The sequence below is a fragment of the Corylus avellana genome, chromosome 10 (assembly GCF_965113065.1).
Source record: "Corylus avellana chromosome 10, dhCorAvel1.hap1.2, whole genome shotgun sequence".
Classification (NCBI taxonomy): Eukaryota; Viridiplantae; Streptophyta; class Magnoliopsida; order Fagales; family Betulaceae; genus Corylus; species Corylus avellana.
The window spans coordinates 2,699,902-2,722,622 of NC_142499.1; the positions used below are offsets into that span (position 1 = coordinate 2,699,902).

Sequence of the window (22,721 nt, forward strand, 5' to 3'; positions counted from 1 at the left end):
CCACTAAAACCTAACAGGAAAGAGATAATTGGATGATAATCATAAACTTAACAAAAAGTATTGGGACACAAAATTTAATAAATATTCTAAAGTTATGTAAATAATCCGATTATATTGAACCCCCCAAAAAAATAAAAAATAAAAAAATCGTACTTCTCATTATATTCTTTATAGCTGTAGTAATTTATCGTAAGAGACTTTACTGCCATTACCAATCAAACCAAGGCCCATATGCCAAGTTGGCATTTACGTAATATGATGACTTCATAGGGTGAGCTTATGTAACAATATTCAATGAATCATTGATGATAGCTACACAATACACATCAATTTAATAAAATAAATATGTAATATGTAGTATTATTCTTTTTCTCTTAAATGAATAATTTGTTATGAACACCGTCTATTAAATTTCTATATTATTAAGTTTTTAAAAATGCATATAAAAATTACGTACTTTAAATAATAAATATTAATTTAATAAGATAATTAAATTTTTTTTCTTTAATTTAATTTAGAGGAGAACTTTATTCTTAAAGAGCTGCAGAGATTTATTTTCTTATTTTATGGATGTTTATATTTTTACGTTTCTTTGATCGCACATGGCAAATTTGACTATAACAAGCAAAGTTTTCTCTAGAACTCTGCAAGATTAGGAACAATTAATTGGAAGAGTAAAACCTAAACTATACAAATTAACATGGGACGCCCATAGCTTTAGGTTCACGCTACTTTTATCATCTTAAACCTAATCATGAAAGGCAACTTGTAATATTTATAAATATATAAAAAACACTCTTCAAAACATAAAATGCTTTTCATATTAAAAAAAAAAAAAAAAAAAACACTACTCATATTTATATTACATTAAAAGAAAAAAAAAAAACTTTCTCAACCTAAAATCAAAAAAGTAATTTTTCAAAACTATTATCAAAAGTACGAATAAGAAAAATATTTATAAAAAAGAAAAAGCGGGAAACATAAACAAGAAACTAACGGCGTTAATAGAGAGATGGATAATGGGAAAGGGCCCCCACCACGTTCATGCGCTAACGCTGCAACTCTGAAGAAGCTGGTACTTAACGGCGTTATCTCCCACCACAATACCGTTGGTATTGTTACCGAAGCTTATATAAGCGGGACACCTCACGTTGAGATGTTGGCGACCATAAATGAAGCTCCCAGCTTTCCATCTGACCGTTCCATCGATCTCGACGGTGAGCAGCACGGCCCCATTGGCCTGGTCCTGGCTGAGCGACTGGGCGTTGAAGGGAGCAATCGGTACGGCAGTGCCGTAGATGAACGGTGACCAGATGTTGGTGTCCTTCTGGCCCTGGTAGGTGGGATGGATAGCTGTGCGGAGGGTGATTTGCTGCTTGCCGTACGTGGCGTAGACGTCGAGCTTGTCGTAGTAGACGCCCATCCTGTCGTTTGGGTTGCTGGAGCAAAGGGTGACCTGGAAGGTGGAGGTGAGGAGGTTGGGGGAGGTGACGGCGAAGGAGAAAACGGTGGCGTCTTGGAGGATGAAGTTTGGCTTGGACGGCTTGAAAATGGCCCTGAGGATCAGGAAAGTCGCCACACCGATCGAGCCGACGATGACGATGCCCCAGAAGATTCGTTTTAACATCTTGCGCCGCCATGCCCACTTGTCGCAGCAGTGCTTTCCTGACATGCCGGAGGTCCGGTCAGAGTTGTGACAGATTTCTAAAAGAAAACGTTTTTTTCTTTTTTTCTCCCTATAATGGAAAAGAAAGTGAGGTTCTTTCTCCCTTCTGTTCTGTGTGTATTTATACACTGGGAAGATCAAAGATGAAGACATGAGCGTGTTAGTTGTGTTTATGCATGCATGATTATAGGAAGATGGTATTTGTTTACTACAAACTAGGTCAATGAAAAAACTATACTTATTGTTTTAAATCTCTCTTAATCAGCCAAACTTAATTATGCTCTTTGGGATTGGAAAAATGGCAATGATTAACTACATAACCTTAGCGAACACGGCGAAGTTATTTAAATTAATTGATGATAATAATATAACGGAATTAAAACAATCCTACGTAGTCGTTAAATTATATTCTACGGAGTTAGTAATGTTGGGAAATGGGAGCTTAATTCATTAATGCCATTGGAGTTTAAAGATTGGCCTACCAAGACCATGTGCCAATTTGCAGCTTACATAAGGTGATGGCTTAGTTTTAGTTCTCACCTCCACTAGAGTCCTCACTTGTTGCAATAAAAACTTCTACACTATTTTCTCTCCTTCTAACTTCTAATCCTAATCTCTCCCTCTCCCGCATTGATCAGAGAAAAAAAAAATTATAATCCTAATCTTCCTAATCCTGTAGAAGTAGGGTTGTTTGAGATTGTATTAAAGAGTTTAAAAATGCTTTGGGTACATAAAAAAGTCGTACTAAAAGAAAGGATTGATTGGTTAAAAATAAAGGACTTAAAAAGCATTTATTTAAGCTCAAAACTGTGTTTTGAGAAAAGCTTGAAAACAAAACTTTTTCTAGAAACTTATTTCTAACTTTTTTATAGATAAAAGATATATACTTCTCGATGCTAACTCAAATAAGCTCTTAGATGTGGTCTCATCCCAAATCTCATTACAGAGGATGATAACATTTTCCATTGCACAATCCCAACAGACAATGAAATCGCTTAGGTCCGGCAGCGGCGAGCACTTGTTTCTTTTTAGAGAGAAAAATCATATTTAAATAGTACAGAGAAATAATGAAAATTTTGAGCTAAAAATTTAGATAGAATTTTTGATAATCGGATGCTAATGGCCATAGGTTGCTTTATTTTAGAGGAGCTCAATCCATCCCTCTTTCTTCTTTATTTATTTACTTTTTTTTTTTATGTTCCTTTAATTTTTTGAAGCATAATTAATTGTCTATTTGGCATGGTGATGTGAATTTGGATACATGTGACACATTTTTATTTTATTGATTTGACGTGTACATGATGGTAGTTGGCAAGTCTTCCATTTAAAAATGGATGAAAAATATGATGAAAATACTTATAATATGTTACAAGGTGAAAACTTCAATATTTAATTGTCAAAATAAAATATTCAAATCCTTATTGATTGCGGTACTAGCAAAACTCAGTAACTTTTTGACTAATTTTCTTTAAAAAAAAAAAAATCTTCTTTGTTACATTTGTATCCCTAGAAATAATACTCCATGCTCCATATGATATCCTAATACAAATAATGTCAGAAATTTGTTGGAACCCTTGGCGTAATTCCTTGGGTGTGTGCGCTGTCCGGCCAGTCAATAAGGGAAGCTTCCTAGCTATCTGCCACTCAAAAACGAATAAAATAATTGATGAGAAAAGATGGATGACTTTTCTGTGTGTTATTAAGGATGAAAGTTTCTAAATATGTGAGCGCCTTAATCACCGTTGGATGTCGAACTGATTCTTAGGCCCACTTAGCCACTTTCCCTGAAGGAGATGCTCCCAGCTAAGCAAGCTAGCTAGTGGACTTTTTCTTGGTTCGAGAATAGACGTCCTCCTACCTACTAAAGCCTAACATTGAATCAAAATATCGTATCATGGTGTCAAGAGATTTCGTGTGTAATCAAATTGGGCTAAAAACAACAAATGAATATACACAAAAAGGAGAAAAAAAAAGGATTCAATTACAGCTTGCTGGAAATTAAGTTCATACATCTCATTTCTTTCCATCAATTATTGATACTTAAAAGATCATCAACTTTCCCCAAAAGAAAGCTACCAAACCCTTTTTTTTTTAAAAAAAAAAAATTATCTTAAATCATTGTCCGTCTTAAGTATAACAAGTTGTTGAATTTGTTTGATAATAGTTTGAAAAAGTGTTATTGGGTTTTGATTTGAACAAATTATTTTAATGTGATATAAGGGTGAGAAGTGTTTTTTTTTGGGTAAATTAATTATTGAGTTCATAAATGTACCATGGTTCAGATTTTGTTACTGGTTATATATATATCGAATTTAATTAGGGAAATTATATATTACTTTCATCAAATTGCTTGAGAAGGATAAAGCAATTTGAAATATTAATTGCTGTGATGCTTAACGCTTTACATATAGACCACCGCCCACGACTTCACCAAGGTCCAAGTCCAAATCTACCAAAGCAACAAAATATAAAGGAGTACGATAATTATAGAAAAAGAAGAAAGGCTTTCTAGTCTCTTTCTCACTGTATCGATCTGATCATTACACTCATTGTTTTGACATCTCAGCTACCCTACCACTCTCCCTTTCTCTCTTCCATTAATTTCTTTAGGTTTATACTAGTAAACTAAGTTAGAGCCCACAAGTTCAAAGAGGACAAGCAATTGGTAGTTAGAAACAGTACAATATTTACATTCCATTCAGCAAATTTTTACTCTATTTTAGTTTTTAAAAAATTTATTTTATATATATATATTCAATCATTTTTTTTTTATTTTTTGGTTATTTATTGAGTTGAGAAAGAATGGTAGAGAGTAATTTTTTTTTTAAAAAAAATTTTCTTTTGTTGTAAATTGGTAGATCATATACAGCTCATTTGGCTAGTAGGACAAGAATGGTGTAAAATATAATAGAGGTCGGTCAGCAAGGCTTTCATTTCATGCAGTCAACGGTAACAGGCTGCTTGGAATTTTAAATATATGTTCGTGTGAAACCATCTGGCAGTCCACTCCATGTATGAACGTGCATGATCGACCATTCAAATGATTGGCCCACAATCTGAAAATCTCGTCTCAAAGGTATATATAATTATATATACATAGGATGTTAGCTCATCTATATCATCAATCTTATTCACAGATAATATGATTAATCTGACTGTGGCTGCTTCTGCTTCCTTCCAATTGAATCAATGCTATGTTTTATCCTTGTCTATATATATTCAATAATGGGTCCAAACTAGTCAAAGAATCATAGATTACTTATCTCTAATCATAATCCTAACAACTTGAGATCTTGACACTTCAATCAAATAATTTATTACTATCATAATTAATTAGAATAAAAATTTCCTCCAAATTGTATGTAAGAATCACATGTATTTTGAATACATATCAATTTAATAGATTGATCAAATCAGTTTAGAGAAAAAAATTGTCCAAAAAAAATAATTGCTAGCAAACAAGAGATCACCAAGTAGGCACCGGGTAAAGTATTCCCAATTATAAGAAAGAAGAAAATGAACAGAATTTAATTACACATTTTTGGTGTTTTATTTAGAAGACAGGAGATCCCATAGGAAATTATTGACCGTTTACTCGGATCTTATTGAAATTAAGGACCCATTTTTTTTTTTTAAAGGAATTTCATTTGTTAAATTATCTGTTATCTTAAAAGAGATAAGAGTTTGAATTCATAATCTTTGCTCTAAAAGCATTGCTACCGACACTATAAAACTCTTTACAAGCTGACATAACGCTTATTTAGTTTTTAACACGTCAGCAACTTAATATTAAAAACTGAATTTGGCTATACAGAAAAAGAATCATATACATAGTTGACTCATATGTAATCATAATTGATAAAAATAAAGAGCAGTCAGAAATGGTCTTCTTTTATTAATTTTTTTTTTTGTCCTTTTTAAAATAAGAATATAAGGTGTATAAAAGATAATATAAATAACATATGAATATTGAAAATTCCATGGTACAGAAAGTAGGGATAAGGGTTGTTTGTTAAACCCCCCACCATCCCCCACATTCCCCCACATTTCACCACACTATTCACTTCATTTTTTTCAAAAAAAATATTCTTACTTTTATATCACATAATTTATTTTTTTATTACTATTTAAATAAAAAAATTACTATAAACAAAATTTTTCACTTTCTAATATTACTTTTTTATTTTTCCATATCAGTTATTATTATTATTTTTTATTTTCTTTTACACCTAAACAATGCGGTGGTGTTTGGTGTTGTTGGCCTAACACCACCTAAGAATAGGCATTAGGCATGGCAGAAGTAGTCAAGTAGAACACAGAGGAATGATATGATGCATGTGGTGGACTTTTATGGGCAATGGCTACTGTGAAGATCCTAAAGGCAAAAGGGGTTTCCTTGCATGCACTTGCACTGACATCCATGCTGATTCTTATCCCCCATCTGCATGTCTGTCCGTAAGTCCCTACGAGATCTTCTTCGAACTTCCAAACTCTAAATCCTACAATTTTAACTCCCAATAAAAATAAATATAAATACTTTTACCTTATTAGCTTCTCTTGAAAATCAGTCTCCAAGATATTTATGCCTTCACCCCAACCACTTGGGCGCGTGTTTGGTGTGGTCATACTGTCGGTTTGAAAAGTAAACTGCAGATCAAAATTAAAATGGTATTTCAATTATACTATTTTTTTTTTCCACCTACTTTTTTTTACTTATTTGTCCTTCCTCTTCCTTATTCATTAATGGGAAAGGAAGAAAAACATAGCCATGAAAGCCATTTGACAATTAGACATGAATTGGCCAAACATTGAGAATGCCGACGTGGGTGCCCTCGGTTAATACACAAAAAATCGACTTTATATTGAGAAGATAAAGTTTTTATATAGGGGATCTTATCTGTGCTAAATTTCATATTAACTTCTTATTAGGTGAAAATAAGTTTTATAAATGATTTTACAGAGTTTTAATTACAACGGTAACTAACATTTACAAAAAAGTAACATAATTAATGTAACTAACGATTTTCTTTCCTTTTTGTAGAAATTTATGACACTGATTTAGATTTTGTTTAAGAAATATAACTTGAGTCATAATTTTAGGCAAAAGCTTCATTTTTAAGTTTTTGCTAAGAATTCATTTTGACCATTTTTAAATTTTTTGGACATTTAAAAGTGCTTTTAATTTTTTTACCAAACGAGTATTTTTTTTTTTTCAGACGAACTTTTTGAATTTTAAAAGTACTTTTAGACTCCTTAAACGTAATTTCAAACATGCCCTTAAACCTAACCATTTGGGGGCGCGTATTGTACACTCTCTTCTTTGTTGCTAGGATTTTAGTTCCATCCCTGACTCTGAGCGGGCGGCTCTTGTTCAAAGTAATAATGGACAAATAGTTGGTGAAAGAGACAAAAACAAGAAAGTGGATTGGAATAAAGGATGGATGAGAAGGAATTCTTTGATTGGTGGGGATTTCTCATGGCAAGAAAACTCCATACTCTGTAAAAGTGAAGAAAAAGGAGGTCTCGGAAAATGAAAGAAAGGGGTTTCTGTAATCAAAATTATGACATTTTTTTTTTTAAAAAAAAAAATCAAAATCAAAATCAAAAAAACTAAAACTGACTAGACTGATGATTAAACAGGCATGAAACTATGAAAAGGCCTTGAGAGATTCTTGACAAATGACCCAAGTAAATATAAAGTGAAAACATACAGTGATATCTTGAGATTTGAGGCCTAGAATCATTTGGGTGTTTCCATCACTAGGATTATACAAGTTATAAAAAAAAAAAAAAAAGGTTTGTTGCGAAGGGGATAGTGGAAGGTGGGTTCAGATCAAACCTCACTTATTACTATAATGGAACAATGTACCATAAAAAAGAAGAAAGAAAAAAGAAAAAAGAAGAAAGAAAAAGGGAAATTACTTGCTATGATACTATTTTATTTGTGGGCTTCAAAGATCTAGAGGCTCCTGCTTTAAGAGAGTATGAATTAGTGAAGTAGTATCGTTGGGTATGAATGAAAAAGTCTTACATTGTTACATATGCCAAATAGTAAGTTAATTAATTTACTCATAATCAAAGACAGATAGATGGGACTCATAACAATGACATTTATGACATCCACGTTCATCTCAACCTACAAACCAAGTTCAATAAAATAATCAATGTGACGGCAACTCCAAGTTTTCCCCTCTCTCTCTCTCTCTCTCTCTCTCTCTATATATATATATATATATATATATATATATATATATATATTAGGATTATAGGTTCTTATCTCCTGAAAATGAGGGTTTTTTTTTTTTTTTTTTTTTTTTTTTTTTTTTTTTTCTTTATATTGTATCTTCACTTTAAAATATCTTATTGAAATGAGCAAAGTAAACATAAGCATAGCTCAATGATCGGTGGAATTCTTGTCAACGTAAGCCGCTCAACAAATTTTAACTAAAGAATCACATTTTTCTATTTTAATTATTAACCTTTTCAAAACGCTTACGTATAGTTCTCTATTTTAAATATTTATTTTCACTATTTTCAAAGAGCATCCCCTCAACGGAAGAAGAAAAAGAAAAGATAAACTAACTATAATTCTATAATACTTCACACGTGTTTTAGATGTGATTGGTGTCATTTCCTAATTATTTTCCTTCACAAGAAGTCCGACGGCCTTCTTGCTTAAACAGGATTCCTGAATACAATTGGGGTCCCAAATGGAAGTTCTCTATGAATTGCTTAACCTTTTCCAAGACAACCTTTCAAACCTAAAATTATACATGTGAAAGAAACAAACACACTCTCTCTCTCCACTAAGGGTCTTAATCATGTTCAATTATGACAACCCAATATGGTCCCTCCCTTTGTGATTGGGGAATCTTATCATGTTTGTATTATAACAGAAAATAAAATGGCCATTGTGATTTCCATTGCCTAGCTAGGCTTCTTCTATAAAGTTAAATGCTAGGCAATTAGGCTTGTCGGACTAAGACAACAATCCCTCCACTCGCTATCTACTAAAGGTAATGTTGAAGCTTAGAGACTAGAATCGGGTAACTGCCTGTTAATGTAAAAGGACAGGTAATCCTCATACTTACCTGGACAGGCGGATCTTGCATTTCGAGCAGCCTAAGCACTTATGTAAAACTCACATGCTCTCTCACATAAACTACCCATATTATTGCATGCAATACAGACAATTAGTTGCAAATCAATAGCGTCGATGATTCAGCAGAGTTTGTCCCTTGATTGGCGAATGTTTTGTCAACTGTTCGATTTATAATGGCATCCAAGGATCTGCAAATGTTTTCAGAAGGCGTCCTGTAACGAAGCATACTAGCATACCATAAGGGGAATATGCAGAGGTAAAATATATGATTAGAACATGCACGACAACAAATCCTAAAAAAAAAATACGACCCATTAGAAGACAAAGCTGTATACAGAAGTGTTGCTGTTGCTACATCCAGATTATATGCATATGTAATATGTTATCTTCAGCTTGGGAAGGCTGTCCACCACGTCCTCTACCTCTGTCTTTTGTGCCCCGATGCCCTATCTTGGACTTAGTATAGGGACAAGGAATGAGAAAAAATATCAGTAATTAGATAGAGATTGAGAGAGAGAGAGAGAGGAAACTTGCTATAGATAATCATAAACACAATTCTCACTGTCCTATTCCATCAGCAACAGTATATATATATATATATATATATATATATATATAGGACTTGTATACAAGCATAATTCCACTAACCTCCTACAATGTAGACACACAAATACAGCTACTACTCGAACTAAATAACATCACATGAACAGTAACCATATGTGAACCCATTTCCTATCTATATCTACTTCCCATATCTCCAATTTCTTGCCTTCTATTGTCCCATGCGACCATGAGTATCAAGAACTGAGATCCCTAGTGTTAAATGATTTTAACACAAACTAAGGCCTTCAAAGATAGTTTGAATATCTCTAGAAGTTATAAGGGACAAGTTAATGATACTAGAAAGCAATAAAGAATGATGAAACTTGATAAGGTCATATATCTTTCAATGCAAAAGCTAATGTTTTTCTGATTCATGAAAATTGGGGAAAGAAAAAACCATTTCACCAACATGGCTCTCCTCAGAATGAATATTTCCAGCAAAGATGAAATTAGATCAGCAATGGAAGCGTGAACCTTAAATCTGGAGCCTGGCCATATCCATCTGAAACTGAGATATACATGTTTAAAATGAAAGATACAACCAAATCAGATTTACTTTACTCTTAACAAATCAGATTTACTTTATCTTGATGAAAAGCAAAAGATAAAAACATCCGGTATAGAGTAATACCTACTAAACCAACATTGTATGTCCCAATCCCAAATCTATATTTGACAAAATGCTAACCTCACCATTCTATCAAGACCACCTCATCAGATTCATCCTCTTGTGTGATGGCTCAATGATGCAGGACAGCTCTAAATGTTCCAAAGTATAGCACACTAACATATAGGTTTTGCTTATTAAAAAAAAAAATTAAAGGTTTACTGGTGAGGGGAGATTGTTAGTTGATGGAATTGGGCCTAGAAATTAGGATTTTGAAGCTCTTTTATCTATCTTTCTGAGGGATTTACCAGAAACACACGCTGAAGAAGAGCAGAAAAGTGAAGAATAAGATAGAGAAAGAAGAATAATGAAGGAAAGAAAAACAGAGCAATAAGCAAGAAGATTCTAGGCACTCTGACAAAATTAGTCACAGTGAATTCCTGATAATCTGCCTGAGAGAACCACAACCATTTTTCTAGGACCCTAAAAAACACTTAACTATAGCCCTGTAATAAGTTTTTTCACAGATCATTGACCAAAGCCAACTAGAAGTAGCCAAAACAGATCAAAACCATTGGCAAGTTTGGTGCTACAGTACCATGAAAAACACCAAGTCTATAGTAACTAAACCTGTTCTTACTCTCAAGATAGGAACTGCAGATATAAGAAGATTAACAGAAAAAAAAAAAATCTCAAAATAGGAAAGTCCCAAAGAACAACCACAGACACTATCTTCTTGTTGGGGCCCATAGGCCTAGGCTTAGAGGCTCATGTCACTATGTGTATTTTGCAGCCTCTCACCCACATATTGACACACCAAGCCAAAAGAATAATCTGACTATTCTTACATTACGCAAAAGTAGAGAATGCATTCTAAATTCGAGAAACAAATATGACTGAAGATAATTGTCACTGATGCCCCACGTATTGCAGGGTTTTGAAAGGAGGGCTGACAACCCAATTGGTGGTTCGATCAAAGCAAAGGCACTAAAAAAAAATTCAGAATAGAACCAACTTGAACTTCAAAGTTCAAAAGAGTAGAGTTATGAAATCTACAAAATCTTAAGATACACACAACCTTAAAAGCTATCCCAGCCAATAACCTATTTTTATTCTCTTTTTAAGTTCTGATGATTTGCAAGAGAATAAAACCATAGCCACAAAGACTAAGGCCTCAACATGACTATAGCAAATCTTGCTAGCTTCCCCTTTTGTTTTTTTATGGAGAGGCTGACATTCCAATCAACAGCCTGGATTATGATTTAATATTCCATCCACCAAGAAGGGCAGCAGCGCAGCAAAGACAGTTACATATCATCTCAACTATAATTTGAGGTCATATATTTTAAAACATCTAATTAAGCATAGAATATGTAAGGCTACTTAAATCTAAAACTAAAATTACAAGAAAGAGAGGGAGAGAGACTCAACTTTTACAAGATATAGTTAAAATGGAAAACTGTCATGGTTCAGGACTGCACATGCCACAAGCATAATCCACACCTAAAGTGTGATATTACAAATACTTTTGAGACGCAAACATTTAAGTTAGGCATTTTCGTTAAACCTCAACTCAAGGCCTGTCCAAAGCTCAAAACTGACACCAGCCTCAAGACCAAACAAAAGAAAAAAACTCAAATAGAAGGAAATTTCACATAAATTAAGATGCCTCGTCTAATTGAAACTCTACTACCAATATTTAGATTCATGGAATTGCACGTTAACATAACAGTACTCGTAAACCCTGCACCCAATTGGATTTTTTCACATCATCACAACGCATTCTATTGCATATTAACCGACCTCGTGAAAGTAAATCAAGTATAAGTCATCCATACTACAGGAGCATCCAACACAATAGAGAACAGACTTAGCAAAGTACTCTAAGTTCCTCAACTCAATTCAACTCCACTCTCTCATTTTTACAGCCCTTTTCCTCCAACAAAATCAAAGCGCAAGTTAGATATAAGTAGCAAGCTCCATTTTGGAATTGAGAAAATTTATTCAAGGAATAACATGTAATTTACAATCGTGCATGATGTATAATATTATTTATATTATTGGTTTCAAACAATGGGATTAACAATGTCTTATCATACTACAAGACCCATTCGAAATTTTTATGAATAACTATTACTCACAGTCATAGATCAACCTCGCATGCCCCGGGTTGACCTGTCAAAGACCCTGACCCGTTGTTCGAGCCAAATCCGATTTGGACCTGATCACAGTAAACTCGCAACAAGCACTGCCTCGACCTCCACCAAGACCCAGTCCTAAACCTGACCCAAGCAAACACTCTGACTCCGAATCCCACTGACCCACTAGCCCTCTCGCCTGAAATCTTGGTCACCACGTCCTCACCCACGTACTTGTCCACCACGGAGAGACCGACACGGATCCGAGTCTCATTTTTCTTCTCTTGGAGGAAGGGAGCCAACAAAGTCTTATCGAGTACTGGCCAGTTCCCATAGACAAGCGAGGCCTCGACACTGTAGTAGTAGATACGGAGCTTCGTGTTAGGGTTGCGGACCAAGAGGGTTAAGTTCCACGTGGCGGTTAGCTTGGAGCCAGTCAGGTTGAGTGGGGACACAGACGCCGAGTCGACCCGGAACTCGGGGAGCTGGGGCTTGAGGACGAGCCAGGTGATGAAGAAGACCACGCCGATGATCACGAACAACGCGGCCGCGGCCATGATCAGACGACAAAGGAAGGAGGACCCACTGTGGCTACCGCTGGGGCCCACGGGCACGGGGCGTTGGTAGAGTCGTGGGTAGGAGGGAGGTTGGGCCGCATAAGGGTAGGCTATCGGGGCGGCTGGGTAGCCGGCTGCCACTTGGCTAGCCTGAGCCGGGTAGCCGATGACCGTTTTGTCATGAGCTCCGCTTGTGGTTGGTGTTGAAGACATCGTAGTCATAGCATCACGTAAAAGAAAGAGAAATCTTTGAAGAGAAATGAATTGAATTGGAGGGTTTCGGGAAAGACTCTTGTTTTGGGGAGGATCCGGCATCTATGTGGTAGTTTTCACTACCGCATAGATGCGGTTATCCCAAACTACACTGTTTTGAGTTTTGTAAAAGTTGATTTCTTTGCTAAACGGTACAGTTTAAAAAAAAAAACTATAACTCTTGCCCTATAAGACTCATGCCGTTACACCAAACAGCAACGGCAAACTGTGTTTAACAAAATAATAGTCGACACAAGAAGAAAAAGGGGATTTGGGTGAGCTCGGGCCAAACAATTGCAAGATGCCTCGCCGGAGCGCCTACCAATCTACCATTGACACTCTTTTCCTCTCTCCCTGTAGGTCAGAACCCATTTTTTGCACACATATGAGGATTCTTAAGGAAAAAAAAAAAAAAAAATTCTATTAAAACAACCACTGCAGAAGACCATCAACTGCAACCTTTCATAACACCCACAACTAACCCAGAACCAAGGGAACCGAAAAAAAAAAAGCTCCAGCAAAAAGAATTAGTAGAGAGAGAGAGAGTAACCAGGGAGGGAGAGAAGCAACCCAGAACCAAAGGAACCCCAAAAAAATCAAAAGCTCCAGCAAAAAGAATTAACAGAGAGGAGAGAGAAGAGATTATGGGGGGAAATCTGTATACTCTTTTTTAAAATCTCCAAAAAAAAACCCCAAATCAACAAAACCCCCAACCAAAACATCAGAATCAAAACACCCAAATCAAATATACAGTATCAAAAAAACCCAAATCAACAAAACCCCTCCACCAAAATATCAGAACCAAAAAATCAGATCCGGATTACACAGAGAGAGAGAGAGAGAGAGAGGGAGAGAGAATATGGCATACCCAAATCAATTGTTTGGCCTGAGCTCCTCTCCACTAAAAAGGCAAACGTTACTTCATTGGAGAAGAAACAATACCCTCTCTCTCTTTGCCTCGCTCGCCCACCATAGATGAAGAATTACAAGCTGCAACAAGGCTCACCGCCATCAAATAATAAGCTCTTCAATGCCAAAATGCATTTCCAGAACCTTGTATTTTATTTTCTTCTCTTTTGCTCAGAGATTTCTCCTTCCACTTGCAACTCAACCAGCTTTGATCTTCTGGCGACTGGTGTAACGGCGTGAGTCCTATAGGGCAAGAGTTATAGCTTTATTAAAACTGTACCGTATAGCAAAGAAACTAACTTTTACTAAACTCAAAACGATGTAGTTTGGGATAACCGCATCTATGATCTATGCGGTAGCTTTCACTGCCGCATAGAAGCCGGATCCTTTTGGGGAAGAGACTAGGGTGAATCAGTGACGTGGGTTAGCTCGAAGAAATTACTTGATACGGCTGTATGTAGGGAATGTTAGCTGGCACAAACACGTGGCAGGTGATAAAAGACAAATCAAAATCGTGGTCGGATCCACCCCGAATTAGCATATCCTCTATTGTTTTTAATATGTTTTATAATCTAAATTTCTGATTATTATTATTATTATTATTATTATTTTATATATCAACTAGTAATGATATAAGGAGGATTAAAGTCTTTGTAGAGTCCTCTCATATGTGATGTGGGCCATGTGGCATTTAAAATAACTAATAGATTAAAATTTAATAACGATCCTCTCAAATTCAATAATGATTTTAAAAAGAGATATGCTAAGGGTCAATAAGTTTTTCATATTTGGCTCATATTCTCTTATAAATTCAATAGATCAACTATTAGATTTATGAGGTCCACTATTGACCTCATATAAGTCTACAAATCTAATAGTTTTATTTAGAGAAAAATATAAAAAAGCCCCCCAAACTACCAGCCGCTTTCGATTTAGCCTCCTAATGTTCCAAAAGTGATAAAGTAGCCTTCAAAACTACCAAACTATTGCATTTTTGCCACTCTGTTAGTCAAAACCGTCAGTTTGGACGGAAATTCAAAACGACGTCATTTTGTTGGGGGGCTACTTTATCACTTTCTGAACATTAGAGGGCTAAAATGAAAACGGCCGGTAGCTTGGGGGGCTTTTTTATATTTTTTCCAAATTTTTTTTTTTTTATAAAAGGGCATTGTAGTAACTTACCCATAACAAAACGACGTCGTTTTGCCGTTTCCGTTCAAACTGACGGTTTTGACTAACGGAGTGGCCACAATGCAATAGTTTGATAGTTTGAAGGGCTACTTTATTACTTTTAGAACATTAGGGGGCTAAATCGAAAACGGCTGGTAGTTTGGGGGGCTTTTTTATATTTTTCCCTTTTATTTATTTATTTTTTGAAAAACAAATCTAATAGTTGATTGTAAGAGAATATGAGCCAAATATGAAATTAAAAAAAAAAGAGGTGTGATACAGTCACAACTTAAACCCAACTTTGGCCAAACTTCTAAACCAAATTTCTTCCTCTCTCTAGTTTAAGACTCTCTCTTTCTTCCACAGGCAGTTTTTTTAAAAAAAAACTTCAGGGAAAAGTTGGACAAAAGTTAGGTTTAAGTTGTGCCTTTATTATTTTCCAAAAAATATTGACCTCTAGCATTTCTCTTTTAAAAGAGATATGCTAAGGGTCAATAAGTTTTTCATATTTAGCTCATCTTCTCTTATAAATTCAATAGATCAACCATTAGATTTGTAAGATCCATTATTGACATCACATAAGTCTACAAATCTAATGGTTAATTGTAATAGAATACGAGTCAAATATAGAAAAAAAAAATATTGACCTCGTGTTAAATATGTCTTAAAAAAAGTGGCAATTTGGTAATGATGAGAACTATTGGCAAAGATTACTTCCACCCCTAAATAAAATGCTACTTTTCTTAATTTGTAAGAGGACGTAAATTTCATTTAAACCAGTTTGGAAGAAATATTTTCTAACCTATTTAAAATAGTGCCAAATATTTATAAACATTTAAAATACACATTAAATTTAGTCTAAGTTAGTAAGGTGCTATTAATGACATTAAGAATTTAATGCTCATTCCATGTTGGGCGCGCACCCACCCCCTCATTTGCACAGCTATACCACCAAACCTCTCATCTAAATGCCGCAAACGAATCGTTGGTTTCTCCTTACCTACTGCCTTCGTGCGCACACACTTTGTTCATGTCTACACAATGGTTGCCCCCTCCCCATTCATGGAAAGTAACATTGGCTTTGGTACCAACTGATGCAGTGTAGAACGTCATGGGATGCAAAGTAGAACAGCAAGCGGAACAATAAATACCTTTAAGATCTTGATTCTACCAAAGATCTAAGAAATCTTCTCTAATCACTAGGAACTATCTAGGGTTTGAAGGAAAAGTAGGAAGAAACTCACTCTGAGTATTCTTATTGAGAAAAACTGAATCATAAACATATGCTACGTTCTATGGTCTATAAAGCATGTATTTATAGGCCCACAAACTCCAAACCTAATAAAAATACAAAATATAGTCGGTTTGCAATTCTAAGATGGCTGTTCGGACGGAACATAACGCCTTTTAGATGGTCACTGAAATTAAAGACAAAAAACTGGAAAATAACATAGGCGTCCGGACGATCTCCGGACAAGGACTTCAGACGAGGCTCTCGGGTTTAGGCCAGTCTGGATGGTTGCAGACGAGGCACTCTAATCTACATCAGAAACCTAACAAATTACTACTACATTATTACCCGCAATGCAACGAAAAGAATTAAATTCTGGGAAAATAATTGGCATGTATGCCTCCAAATGAAAGCCAGGGGTTCTTCCAATATTGTAGAAAACCTAATATTGAAAACTTGAGGATCATTTACAAATCTTATAATACAATCAAGAATCTTTGAACATATGCCCAGAAACAAAGTATTGAGCATTCGGTCATAGTCGCTGTGAAGCATTCTCTATTTAAACAAGAGAAAAAGTGAGTCATTAATAGGAATAGCTAAATTGAAGAATAACATACAAAAAATAAAAACACATACTGTTTGGCGATCGTGGATATGCACATGCACATTCCGGTTGAATCGAGGTGTTGGAACTGGTGACTCATATTAATACCAGTGGAAGGCCAAGTAGACTCCCGCTCCGTGAAACGCTATTTCTATTCATCATTTTTCTCCTGGACAAATATCATTCACTTATTAGATTTAATCCCAAAAATGCTGATTTTTTTTTTAAAAATTTTTATTTTTATTATTTTTTTTTAATTTTTTTAATTTTTTTAATTTTTTTTTTTTTATCTTTTATCTTTTATCTTTCATCTTTTGGCTTCTTATCTGATCATTACAACTTATAATCTTAAAGTGTATGTTACGAAATGAAGGTGGATTTGGTTACCCAAACTAGATCTTCACAGGAGATACTAATTTTGAGATCTCAAGAACATCTCATGAGATCTTCTTGAGATCATATAGAGAAGCAATACCCTACACATAAGGTTACATCTATCACTTTGTATTCATTTTATGAAGCAAGAATATTACAATTAGTGTACAAAATAGTATTTTATCTCCTAATAATAACATTTAATTTTCTTTCTTTTTAAATTTCTCACCAGTTCTATACGCCCCCACCAAAGCCATCTCGCTCCAACTCTTAACCCATCCTCTATTTTCACCATCAAAAAGGTAAAATAATCCGCAGTGACAGCCAAATAATGCCACATGCTCAAAACTAACCCCGTCTTTCACATCACTCTCATCTCCTCGAGATCACTCCCATTTCTCCAATAAAAATCTTCGAAAAACAAATCGAAATCTATAAAAAGAGCCTGCATTTCAACGTGATCCAATAATAAAAATGTTACAATCCATATAAAATTCGCAATGTCATAATGGATGCCATTTACTAAGGGAATGAGTTGAGGAGTGCATAGATAAACTCGATGAAAAAGATTTCCATAATAGCAACTAGATTTATGAAAGCCTCGCATGTTCTGCGCTATTCTTTTGAAAAGACTTTTAACCTTCGTGCCAAAAACACATTCTCCATTCCCATCAACTTCAAACAATTTCCATTCGTTCGTCAAGTTAGGATTGTTTTCCAAATGCGCAGCAACTTCGGATAAGTCTAGTAAAAATGAATATTTATTTTCCAATAAAAAGGAAATTATTAATAAAAACAAAAACATAAACAAAAAAACCTTACCATTTCCTAAGCTCCAGCAACAACCACCAATGGTCAAATTACTATTTCAGGTGGATTTTGAAACTCTGGATGGCTTCCAAGAAATGGCCAAAAAATATATATTGAACTAGTGGACTGATATGGGAGAAATGCCATGGGAGGCTTTTGAATTGGTTGGAGAGAATCAACAAACAACTGTGCAAAGAGATAGAATATAAAATTAAAACATAAATCATAACTTGACATATCAAGTATGAAAAAATCATAACTCCTTCAATTTAACTACAAATGACACGAAATTTGTTTTAAAATTTTCTTCATTCAAAAGCCCACAACACATCCAAAAATCATAGCAACTCGACATATTTTGATACCTTAAAAGTCTTCTAAAATTCTCTGATTCTGTATTACTTCGATTTCAATTTTGACACTTGTACCTTCTAAAAATCATAATTCCTTCTTCATTTGTCCAAAAATTATAAAACCACTTTTAAGATCTTCATATCTTCTGTGTTAATATGTATAAGTTGTTCAATTATTCAACTGACAAAACTAAAAATAGATATCGTATGGCCCTCAATATCTCTGAAATGGTGATGAATGTTACGTAGAAAGTGAAGTATGCAGCCACGATAATCTTCATTATCTTCTTCAGATCTATTCTTATAACTAACTTCCATGATAGAAATATGCAGAAAATGGTTTGGAAGAAAATTGGTTTTCCAGTTTAGTAACCCATATTCTGTGATTCAAATTGAGTTTTTTTTTTTTTTTTTTTTTTTTTTTTTTTTTTTTTTTTCAAACAAATCTTCATCAATGTTTCTGTAAACCATAATTAATGATATGAATCGTGTCCTGTCGAGAGAATAGAAAGTTGCAGTATGGTAAAACTGATAGAAACTATGCTCAAGTACGGTAAGTGCATCATTTGCATATAAATCCATTAGGCAGACCCTCGAAAAAAAGAAAATGAAGCCCATTGGTAAAGACTGCAACAAAAAGAATTAAATTATGAGAAAATAATTAGCCTGTATGCCTCCAATTGAAAGCCAGGGGTTCTTCCAAGATTGTAGAAAACCTAGTATTGAAAACTTTATGATCATTTACAAATCATATAATACAATCAAGAATCTATGAACATATGCTTGGAAACAAAGTATTGAGCATTCGGTCATAGTCACTATCAGGCCTTCTCTGTTTAAACAAAATAAAAAGTGAGTCATTAATAGGAAAAGCTAAATCGAAGAATAACAGACAAAAAATTAAAACACATATTGTTTGACGATCGTAGATATGCACATGCACATTTCGGATGAATCGAAGGATAACGCTATACGGATTTTCTCCTTCTCCTGGGTTGAACCTATTTGTTTCCTTCAGTACTGCGTTAAGAACGCTTTCATCCATATTTACATCATTCTCAATTTTAACCTCCCAATAATCAACTCTAACCACTCAGATTCAAGGCTTCGTAAAAAACAAGTTTCTCGATGTTAGACTTGTAAAGCATAACTTGAAGAAAAAATCTGAATCTATCGCCTCCGTCATAGAAAACGGGATGGAACATCTGATATACGACATATTCTCTTATCTCCTCGAGATCACCCCCATTGCTCTATTAAAAATCTTTGAAAAAAAAACAAATCGAAATTTATAGAAAGAACATGCATTTCAACGCGACCCTATAATAAAAATGCTACCATCTATCTAAAATTCTCAATGTCATTATGTATGTCATTTACTATCTGAGTTTGAGTACTTACTCGTTGGGATGATATGGAAATAAGGGAATAAGTTGAAGAGTGCATATATGAACTCAGTGAAAAAGATTTCCATAATAACAATTAGATTTATGAAAGCCTTGCATGTTCTAAGCTATACTTTTCAAAAGACATTTAACTTTCGTGCCAAAAATGCATTCTCCATTCTCATCAACTTCAAACAATTTCCATTCATTCGCAAATTGGGATTGTTTTCCAAATGCTCAAGCAATTTCGGATAAGTCTAGTAAAAATGAATATTTATTTTCCAACAAAAAAGATCTTATTGATAAAAAAAGAAAAAGAAAAAGAAAAAAACTTCCTATTTCTTGAGCTCTAGCAACAACCACCAAAGGTGGAGTCACTATTTCAGGCGGTTGATTTTGAAACACTGGATGGCTTTCGGGAAATGGCTGAAAATAGATATTGAACCAGTGGACTTATATGGGAGAAATGTCATGGGATTCTTTTAAATTGGTTTGAGAGAATCAGCAAGCAACTGTGCAAAGAGATGTAATATAAATCATAACTTGACATATCAAGGTTGAAAAAATCATAACTCCTTCAATTTAACTCCAAATGATACGAATTTTCTTTTAAAATTTTCTTCATTCAAAAGCCAACAACATATCCAAAAATCATAGCAATTCAATATGTTTTGATACCTTAAAAGTCTTCCGAAATTCTCTGATTCTGTATTATTCCGATTTCAGTTTTGACACTTGTACCTTCTAAAAATCATAACTCCTTGTACAATTGTCCAAAAGTTATAAAACCACTTTTAAAATTTACATATATGTTAATATGTATAAGTTGTTCAATTATTCAATTGACAAAACTGAAAATAAATACTGTATGGCCCTCAATCTCACTGAAATAGTGATGAATGTTACGTAAAAAGCGAGGTACACAGCTACAATAATCTTCATCATCTTCTTTAGATCTATTCTTGTAACTGGCCTCTACCATAGAAATATGGAGAAAATGGTTTGGAGAAAAATTGTCAATGCCTCTTAATGGTAAGCAGGAAAAATGAACAGTATTAGCGGTTAAAACTATAAAAACCCTATTCACTAAATCCCCATAGAACATATCAGCCTTGTGCAATCTCCTTAAATATATTGCTATATCCCTAAACATTTGTATTTCCCCAGATTTGAAACCAACTAGCTTGGTTCCATTTGCATTCCATAGCAGTATTTTAGATGTAACTCCCATAGGTTGATTACTTTTGAGATAGTTTATCCAATCTCTAAAAGACTAGGACAATAAAAAACCAACAAAATAATAAAACTATAGTAAGATTAGAAAAAAAAACTAAAAAAAACTAAAACCTAACCAATTGTCTCGTGTCAGATGGCACTGATACAGTAGTTACACCTTGCAATGTAAGAGTAGGACCAATGAACTCTTGTAACTGACTCGGAAGGTTAGGTAAAATGACAAATTTAGCAAACCTATTTATCGCTATAAATGAGTAGTTGTTGGTTGCTTGGTGGCTGAGGGCTGATGAAGGGACTGATTTTCGAAAAGGGGGGGAGACTGGTTGAGGAGTGCGTATATGAACTCGGTGAAAAAGATTTCCGTAATAGCAACCAGATTTATGTAAGCCTCGCATGTTATGCGTTATACTTTTGAAAAGACTTTTAACTTTCGTGCCAAAAACACATTCTCCATTCCCATCAACTTGAAACAATTTCCATTCCTTCGTCAAGATGGAATTATTTTCCAAATGCTCTGGCAATTCCGGATAAGTATAATAAAAATGAATATTTATTTTCCAACAAAAAAAATCTTATTAATAAAATAAAATAAAATAATTAGAAATATTGTACCAAACATTCATATATTTCTAGTCATCACTTCTCAGAATTACTCTAAAAAATCCTGATTTTTTTTTTTTTTTATTTTCTTTTATCTTTTGGCTTCTTATCTGATCATTACAACTTTTAATCTTAAAGTGTATGTTATGAAATGAAGGCGGATTTGGTTACCCAAACTAGATCTTCACATGATATTCTAATTTTGAGACCTCAATAACATCTCATGAGATCTTCTTGAGATCATTTAGAGAAGCTATACCCTACACATACATTTTATGAAGCAAGAATATTACAATTAGTGTACAAAATTAGAATTTTACCTCCTAATAATAGCATTTAATTTTCTTTCTTTTTAAATTTCTCACTGGTTCTATATGCCCCCACCAAAAACATCTCTCCAACTCATAATCCATCCTCTGTTTTCACCATCATAAAGGTAAAATAATCTGTAGTGATTGCCAAATAATGCCACATGCTCAAAACTAACCCCGTATTTCACATCACTCTCATCTCCTCGAGATCACTCCTATTGCTCTAATAAAAATCTTCGAAAAAAACAAATCGAAATCTATAGGAAGTGCATGCATTTCAACGTGACCTAATAATAAAAATGCTACAATCCATATAAAATTTTCAATGTCATTTTGGATGCCATTTACTAAGGGATTGAGTTGAGGAGTGCATATATAAGTTCAGTGAAAAAGATTTCCGTAATAGCAATCAGATTTATGAAAGCCTCGCATGTTCTGCGCTATTCTTTTGAAAAGAATTTTAACTTTCGTGCCAAAAACGCATTCTCCATTCCCATTAACTTCAAACAATTTTCATTCGTTCGTCAAGTTGGGATTGTTTTCCAAATGCTGCAGCAATTTCGGATAAGTCTAGTAAAAATGAATATTTATTTTCTAATAAAAAAGAACTTATTAATAAATAATAATAATAAAAAAAAATACTTTCCATTTCCTGAGCTCCAGCAACAACCACCAATGGTTGAGTTACTATTTCAGGTGGATTTTGAAACTTTGGATGGATTTCAGGAAATGGCTGAAAAATAGATATTGAACTAGTAGACTGATATTGTTCTCCTTACATCGTCTGCCCCTCATCGCAAACTCCATGG

At 34.3% G+C, this 22,721-nt stretch overlaps 1 protein-coding gene and 1 pseudogene across 3 annotated transcripts; both read right to left on the reverse strand.

Moving 5' to 3' along the window:
- Positions 1–979: 979 nt before the first annotated feature.
- Positions 980–1,917, reverse strand: LOC132162084 (NDR1/HIN1-like protein 1 pseudogene; annotated as a pseudogene).
- A 7,145-nt stretch (positions 1,918–9,062) lies between these two features.
- LOC148583243 (NDR1/HIN1-like protein 26) lies at positions 9,063–14,065 on the reverse strand. Of its 3 annotated transcripts, none has more exons than XR_015909301.1 (2): positions 13,794–14,065; positions 9,063–9,224 (listed from the first exon to the last, which is right to left on the reverse strand). XR_015909301.1 is itself a non-coding variant. In XM_088510892.1 (2 exons), the coding sequence occupies exon 1, from the start codon at positions 12,986–12,988 to the stop codon at positions 12,122–12,124; it is 867 nt and encodes a 288-aa protein (XP_088367018.1). In that variant the 5' UTR covers positions 12,989–13,325; the 3' UTR covers positions 9,063–9,224; positions 12,120–12,121. The 3 variants fall into 3 exon arrangements, 1 of the variants encoding a protein (XP_088367018.1); XR_015909300.1 differs by lacking the exon at positions 13,794–14,065 and adding an exon at positions 9,781–13,324; XM_088510892.1 differs by lacking the exon at positions 13,794–14,065 and adding an exon at positions 12,120–13,325.
- Between the last annotated feature and the right edge of the window lie 8,656 nt (positions 14,066–22,721).